Source organism: Telmatherina bonti (assembly GCF_933228915.1).
Source record: "Telmatherina bonti genome assembly, chromosome: 4".
In the NCBI taxonomy this organism is placed as follows: Eukaryota; Metazoa; Chordata; class Actinopteri; order Atheriniformes; family Telmatherinidae; genus Telmatherina; species Telmatherina bonti.
Window position 1 is genome coordinate 9,409,431 of NC_136622.1, and position 7,508 is coordinate 9,416,938.

Here is a 7,508-nt window from a genome sequence, read left to right on the forward strand (position 1 = left end):
AGCAAGAAAAACAGCAGCAGCTCCAAACAGCAGCGAGCTGGGAGTGTGTATTAGTCTGATTTGATCAGCTTCTATCTGATATGAAAGTCTGAAAAGGAGCTGAAAGACTGGCTGATTCCTGCCAGTCATTTCCAGACTGTAGCCTCAGACCTCCTGAACAGACGTGACAGTGGAACCAGAAGAAGAAGAAGCACGTTTCCCCAAATTTACCTCAGAGTCTACCGCTGGCTGTGGTGCAGCGTCCACCATCTGCAGGACAGAGGAGGTGATGGATGTTCGTCACGTTGGCTGTCTACCAAAACTAATCAGATAACCCTGCTTCCAGAGATGTTTGGGATGTTTTTTTTATTAGAATTATGCAAATAGTTCATTTTGAGTTGTTTCTGCAGTTATATAGTTAAGTCTTCTCTCTTCCTCTCATTTACTATCTTGGACGTCTTCTGGGTTGTCATGGTGTTCGTAAGGCGAATGTGGGGTCTAATACTGGAATCTTCTGACTGATGAGATGTCCATCATCATCATCATCATCAGCTGATGCCTTCCTGACAGAGGTGGTGATTCCTGGTCCAGAAAGTAAAAGTCCTGCCATGTTTTCGGATCTACCTGGACATGTAGAACAGGTGTTTACCTGGAAAATAAACTCTGCTCATTAAATTCTATTATTTAAAAAGAAGAAGCGCTTGGACTCCTTTGCTGTATGTTTAATGCTTTAAACTGGGAGATTTTGGTAGCTGGCCTGCATTGCCTCCCTTACAGCCACCCATACTATTGGTTATGTGTCCAGTCTGTTGTCATGGTGAAACGATTTGGGCCAGTTCTGACTGTGAAACCTCTGCAGAGAACTTATTCTGCTCGGTTTGTTGCACGTTGAGGATTTGAGGAATGTGGCCTACAGGTAGACGTCACTGCACCTGTCTACCACTGCCTGTCACGTTGTTCCACTTCGTGCTCCCTACGGCGGTCGCTGCAACATCATGACCTCAAACTGAGAGATGAGGTCTGTCTGAACGGTTTTTCCAGATGTGGGGAACTGACTTCCTGGTTTCTGTTTTAGTTTCCTTCCTGTGTTGCTTTGAAAAAGTATTTACACCCGTCTTTGATTTTTCTTTATAAAACGGAGCTGCTGTGGAGTTTTTATAGTTGGAGCGACACAACGTCAACATCTTTGAAATGTGAATAAGCCTTCAAAGTCAGCGTCATGTACATCCCTGCTTCTGAAACCTTCACATAGGAAATGTAGTAAAATAATCTGAGGAAGAAGTCACAGTGCTGCTGTAGAAGATTAAAACTGGACATGACTAGTTCTCCAGGTGTTTAGTAGAGGTGTTATGCAGGTAAATATCTCAAGAAGGAGAGGAGGAAGTTCCTGGTTCAGAAAGTAAGAGTCCTGCCCGGCAGGTTTATTTATATAAGCAGAGTTTATTTGCCATGTAAACACATGTTCTACATGTCCAGGTAGATCTGAAAACATGGCAGGACTTTTACTTTCTGGACCAGGAATTCCTACCTCTGTCAGGAAGGCATCAGCTGATGATGATGATGATGATGATGATGATGATGATGATGGACATCTCATTAGAGTCAGAAGAATCCAGTGATAGACCCGACATTCACCTTACAAACACCATGACAACGCAGAAGAAGTCCAAGAGAGTAAATGAGAGGAAGAGAGAAGACTTCACCATATAACCCTCTTCATCTCCATGGAAACCAAGAGGACCCTCATGGTTATTAAAAAAAGAAGGAGACACATTAGCAGATTTAGAGCTGGCATTAAACTTCAGACATGATTTATAGTCCAGGCTTCCAGCTTGTGGTTTTTGTCCCACAGTGCAGATTATGAAGACGTCTGTCTCATCAGAGTCTCTGCGTTCAGACGACACCTGGTTTGTTCGAAGGGGAGAAATCAGCAGAAGCTCTGAAGAGGACGGTGCTGTTGTCATTCTGTTGGGATCTGAGGTGTGTTTCAGTGGTCGTACACCAGAGGTCCTCCTGCTGCAAAGTCTGCATGAAGTCGGACTCTCCAACAGGTGTGCAACCTGGCCGGATCTCATCTGGATCATCAGGGGAGGATAAGAGGAGTCTGCTGCCAGCTCTTCAGTGCCTGAGCCTTCGCCTCTGTGGGAACTTCCAGCCTACTGAGGGATTCTCTCAGATCTTTAGTGCCTCTGATGATCTGTACAATTTTCTTTCTTTAATAGGATGAACGTGTGAAACTTCTAGATCAGCTCCCACTGAGGCTCCCTGGCCTTCACAACCTTCCCTCTCTGTTCATGAGAACTTTGGATTTCCTCAAACTGCGACTGAATCAGGACCTTCTTCACCCGACTGCAGCGGTACCAGTGTGACCTGCAGCCATCCTCTTTACTCCGTTTCAGGAGCTGTTCAGATCTCATCCATCATTCACCACATTGTCACCAAGACTGCTGTAAATAAAGATCTTTTTTTTTATCTCCTAGAGTGTTGCATGTAGCTGCGTGATAAAACCATGACACTTTCCCGTCTAACAGCTTGGGGTTTGAGCTGCGTTTGGTTTGGATGCCAGTGCCTGGTGGAGTCTTTTAGCTGACTTTCTCCTCATCAGTTTGCTTTGCTGGATCATCTATCAGAAGTTTGCCTTAATTTCAGGTTAGTTAAAAAGCCAGAATGTAGTTTTTGGACATTTAATAAATATTCTTGGCCTTATGTTCACTTACAGGTAAATAAATTTATTTAGGAACTGAAAGCAACTAGTTCAGCTGTTTTTCATCCCACCATCTCTTTGGAAACTGGATTTTCTGTGATACAAACAGAAGTTTGTTCCTCAGCCTGCAGACTAAAGAAAAAGCCTGCGACTGAATATTTCTCTTTACCTGCACTTCTACAACTTGTTGGACCACCTCCACTGCTGCCCCCTCAGGTTCAACTTTACTGTCAATCTGAGCAAATAAGCAAAGACATGTAAAACAGCCATGCCGTCAAATAGCGCCACGATGAACGAAATCCTTCTCCATTCCCTGAAAGAGAAACAAGACTGTGATTTTTTTCCCCCTTTCATTTACCTGGACCTCTACAACAGGCTGTGACACCTCCACTGCCGTCCCCTGCAGAACAGAGCTGATGTTATTCTCTGAGCACATGCAGATAGATGGAAAACTAATCAGGCAGAAGAAACACAGTAAGCTCTATTTTAATTTCATTCTGCTCGTAGCGAAGCCAGAGAATACAAGCCTTACACTCACACCAGTATCCTGAAAACAGCAGCAACCATGAAGCAGACTTTTTAACATTACCTGTATGTCTACAGCTGCGAGGAAGTCCCGCTTTTACTAAAGCAGTGGTTAGAAATGACCCCAGCTCGGACATTTCTGGGTTTGTTTGAATGCGTTAGCATGGCAGTGGCTGCTGACGTGTATGAAGTGGTTAAAAAAGCAGCTCAGATGCATTAGATGAGGTGGAGGTGATCATTCCACACTGAACTCTGTTCATAAGAACAAAACTGAACTCAGGTCAAGTTAGCTTTGCAGTAAATTAATTAACAAACCAGCCAACACCTGTGAGACTATTAAACGCTGTCGGCAGAAGAATGTGGCTAAACTAGCAGCGTTCATTAGTCCAGCCCATGAGCTGGTCCAGTTCAACATTAACTGGACCATGGCTTTTGTCCTGCTGCACATGTGCAGGAGGGGGATCTGGTTAAATGTGTCTGACATGACATCAGCTGATTTCTCTGCATACAGTAAAAGATGCTGATAAATCAGGATAAATCATCATAGGCTGTTCAATCAGCTTTGGATGTGTTTAGTCATCTGGAAAAATATGCAAATGAGCAGTTTACTGGGAATTCAGCGAGATTCATTTAAATGTGCAAACACACATAATAACAAGAAAACAAAGGAAAAATCTAAATGTGGAGTCTGTGTGAGATGTTTCACACCTGCAGGAGGTTTTAATCTCTGACTCAACCGCAGATTTTCTCCCTGTTGGTGTCCTGATGGTTGTCTGCTTTGTTTTTGTACAGAGGCCATTGGAAAGGAGGGTCCAATCTGGCCTGCAGGGTCTGTCAGGCATTTTCTGAACCGCTTAGTCCAGGGGTGTCAAACTACAGTCCTGGAGGGCCGGTATCCTGCAGGTTTTGGTTGTCTCTGTGCTCCAACACACACCTGACCAACCAACAGGTTGACAAGAAGCTGCTGGATCCATTGATTTGAATCAGCTGTGTTGGTGGAGGGAAACAACAAAAACCTGCTGGATTCTGACACCCCTGGCTTGGTCCAATTAAGGGTCGCAGTTATTATCGGCCAAGAGGCATGGTACACCCTGGACAGGTCACCAGTCCATCACAGGAACAAACAACTATTGACGCTCACTCCTAGGGATAATTTAGAGGAACCAATTAACCCTCACCACCCACACCGTCTTTGGACAGTGGGAGGAAGTACCTGGTGAGAACCCATGCACACATGTGGAGAACATGCAAACTGCACAATGAAAGGCCGCCGTCCGTTCATCCGTTGCTGTGCGGCCACAGTGCTAACCACTACGCCACCGTGCAACCCAACATGCCATTTACACGTCACACTGAAACTAATCTAGGAGAATATAAAAGATGGTAGAAAATCTATCTATTATTTCACACTTTTCTGTAAAAACCTGATTCTCCAGAGAAAATGAGTTCTATAACAGGAAAACAAACAACTGCTGTCCTTGTGAAGAGACAGCAGTCAGCAGGTTTCTGCGGCCTCCAAGCTTCAGTTCAGTTAGTACCCGCATGAGGCACGCTCAGTTTAGAGGATAATAAACTACTGTACCACTGCTGCAGACTTGGCATTTCCTCCACTGGCTGAGGCACTCTTGCCTTTGTGTGTCTTGACTCCTAGCAGTACCTCAAATTGACATGTTTCACACTGTTATTATCCGGCACACCTTAACAGCTATCCCTCAGTATCTCCATGTGGCGTTACAGCTCTTCCTTTACCTTGGGACGGAAGAATTTGCTCAGAGCATCTTTGGCTGTTTTTCCTTTGGAGGGCTCGGCTTCCTTCGCAGCAGCTTTAGGTTCTTCTTTTGCCGCCGGCTTGGCAGGTTTGGCAGCTGCTTCTCCTTTGGCTTCCATTTTCGGCGGCTCTGGAGGAGGTGGTGGAGGGATGGGCATTCCTTTGGGGGCTGCAGGTGGTTCAGATGTTTGTGCAACCTGTTCCAAATGGAAAAGAAATATTTAAGTCTTTTCTATTTCAAACTGGAATCTGTAAACACATTTATTCATTTTGTTACAAAGCTTAGATTTTCTTCTTATTGCAGCCATTAAAAATGGATTATTTAAAAACATATTTAAAATAAAAAGCGTCATCTGAATGTGGACTAATATTCATGGGAACTGTTTGGCAAATGAAAATAACTGACAGGCTGTTTGCTCACAGTGGGGACTGCTGCAGGTTGGCTCTCCTTCTGCGACTATGTTGCAACAGAAAAAGAGGGAAGCGTTAGAAATGCAACATTAAACCGAAGCAAAAAGCTCGTGTTTGTGTTGTGCAAATATTAATCAGCCTTCCAGCATTCCAGCAGTCACTATTCCATGGTGTGATAATAAGCACCCAAAGGAAATAAATCAGAGGTGCCCAAAGTCGGTCCTCGAGTTCAGAAGTTCTGCAAGATTTCCATGTATCCCTGCTCCAACACACCTGGCTTCCATTTAATGCATCCAACAGCCAATGGAGTTCTTCACAATGATTAGTTTGAGAGTTGAGGAGCAGGGATACATGGAAAACCTGCAGGATTGTGGCCCTTGAGGACCGGAGCTGGAATAATAAAGCAGCACTGATACTGAGCACGTGTTCACCTGATCTTTAGCGGCGTCTGGAGCAGTTTCCTTTTTGGCTGTTTTGGTAGGATTCACCTGTAAAACAACAGAGTTAAGATAACAAACAAAATCCACATCTTAAAGTGCTAAATTGTTAAACGTGGTGCTAGTTTACGTGCATGTAGCTGCACCGGGAAGATTTCGGGGTCAGAGGATGTAGTCGATGTAACCAGAACAGAAAAAAAAAAACCCCGATTATTTAAAAGAAACAGCAGCCTTTCATGGATTCAGACATAGGCCTTTATGGAAGGCTAACGGAGGCAGACAGAGTGCACACTGAGGTCCCTGACAGAGCACATACAGTACATGCGCTGTCATTGTGACGGCCATTGTGCTCCGGAGATGGCGTAGGCCTGCCCTCGCTCTATCTTCACAAATCTCAACTTCCAACCGCACAGGCCTCCCTTGTGAGCTCACACTATGGGATGAACAATAGGCCACCACATTCCCGCATGTTCAAAGACTTGATTAGCATGGGGCTGGGGCAATGGTAACTCTTTAAAACGGCATGAGTCCAAAAGCCAACATGATGAAGAGGAAACACAATGGCTGCTTGTTGCAGGTTTTCCATCAGGCCTTGTCATCGTGGCAAATTTAGCTATGGATACTTTTACAGCCTGATACAGCAAAACTTCTCCTCTACACACAACAAAATAGTTCAACCTCACACATACACACCAAATGCAAACACACTTCCCTGTGCTGAGTTTTGTCCCATCAGATAGATGGCCTCAGTAATGAGATGCAGCATCACGAAAACCCAGAAAACTGGTTGGTTTTTCCAGATTCAGTCACACAACCTCTTTTTCTGAATTATTTCCAAACACTGATCCTACAACACACACATTACAACCATCTGGCTGAATATCTGACATAAGGCCACTTACTAGTGTTTTGAAGAAGTTCATAACTGGATTCTCCTCTGGGTCTCTCTCTGCTTGGCTTTCCACAGGCTGACCGTTTCCCTGGTCAGATTCAGGAACTTTGTCTTCCTCTGGACCCGAGTCAGTAGTCAGGCTCTCCGTCTTCGTCCCCGCTTCACACTTTGGCTGCAGGTTAGCTGTCTCCTGTACACCACCACAGAGAGTTAGCCTTTGAGAGCGATTTTAGAACCGCAGCGCAGATATGTGAGCAGTGAGTGTCTTAATCGCAGCATTGAGATGGGAGCACAATTCCAACCATGCCTCTGCCTACTCGGGCCTTTGTCAACAATCACCCTTTTATTAATGTGTGTGTCCCACCCCTCACTCATTGATATTCAACAATGTGTGAGAGTTATGCCCTGAGAAATGTCAAGAAAATCAGCCACCTTGCGTGTCCTCATCAGTGTCTTTAACATTTGGTTTTAGACCATTTTCAGTAAATTCAGCATCTATTTGACTGATTTTCTGTTCTTCTGCAGTTTTAATAAGAGATGTAAATCCACTCTGAAGCAAGTTTTTTTCTTTCATTTGATTGGAAATGAGTACATCAGGTTTGTTCAGATGATTAAAGGCCTTTTGGATAATTGGACGATTATCTTTCAGCATGGCATTTAACCCCAACTGATGCAATGAAGAGCTTCTTGTCTCCTAAACTACCATGTGAAAAGAAAAAGGTGTTGGAAAAGATGCTAGTCTGTTTTACAATGGGCATCAAGGGTGAAGACCTTTCCAACACATACTTAAAG

At 44.3% G+C, this 7,508-nt stretch overlaps 1 protein-coding gene across 4 annotated transcripts in view; it reads right to left on the bottom strand.

Moving 5' to 3' along the window:
- bcas1 (brain enriched myelin associated protein 1) overlaps positions 1-7,012 on the bottom strand; it is a 10,937-nt gene extending 3,925 nt beyond the window's left edge. For 3 of the 4 annotated variants that reach the window (XM_079239268.1, XM_079239270.1, XM_079239267.1), the window contains exons 1-4: positions 6,727-7,012; positions 5,819-5,875; positions 5,383-5,433; positions 4,958-5,173 (exon numbers count right to left, since the gene is read on the bottom strand). In XM_079239268.1, the coding sequence (XP_079095394.1) occupies positions 4,958-5,173; positions 5,383-5,433; positions 5,819-5,875; positions 6,727-6,747 (345 nt within the window). In that variant the 5' untranslated portion in view covers positions 6,748-7,012. The remainder of the gene's footprint in view (positions 1-4,957; positions 5,174-5,382; positions 5,434-5,818; positions 5,876-6,726) is intronic. The other variant, XM_079239269.1, reaches the window with a different exon arrangement.
- Positions 7,013-7,508: the final 496 nt, after the last annotated feature.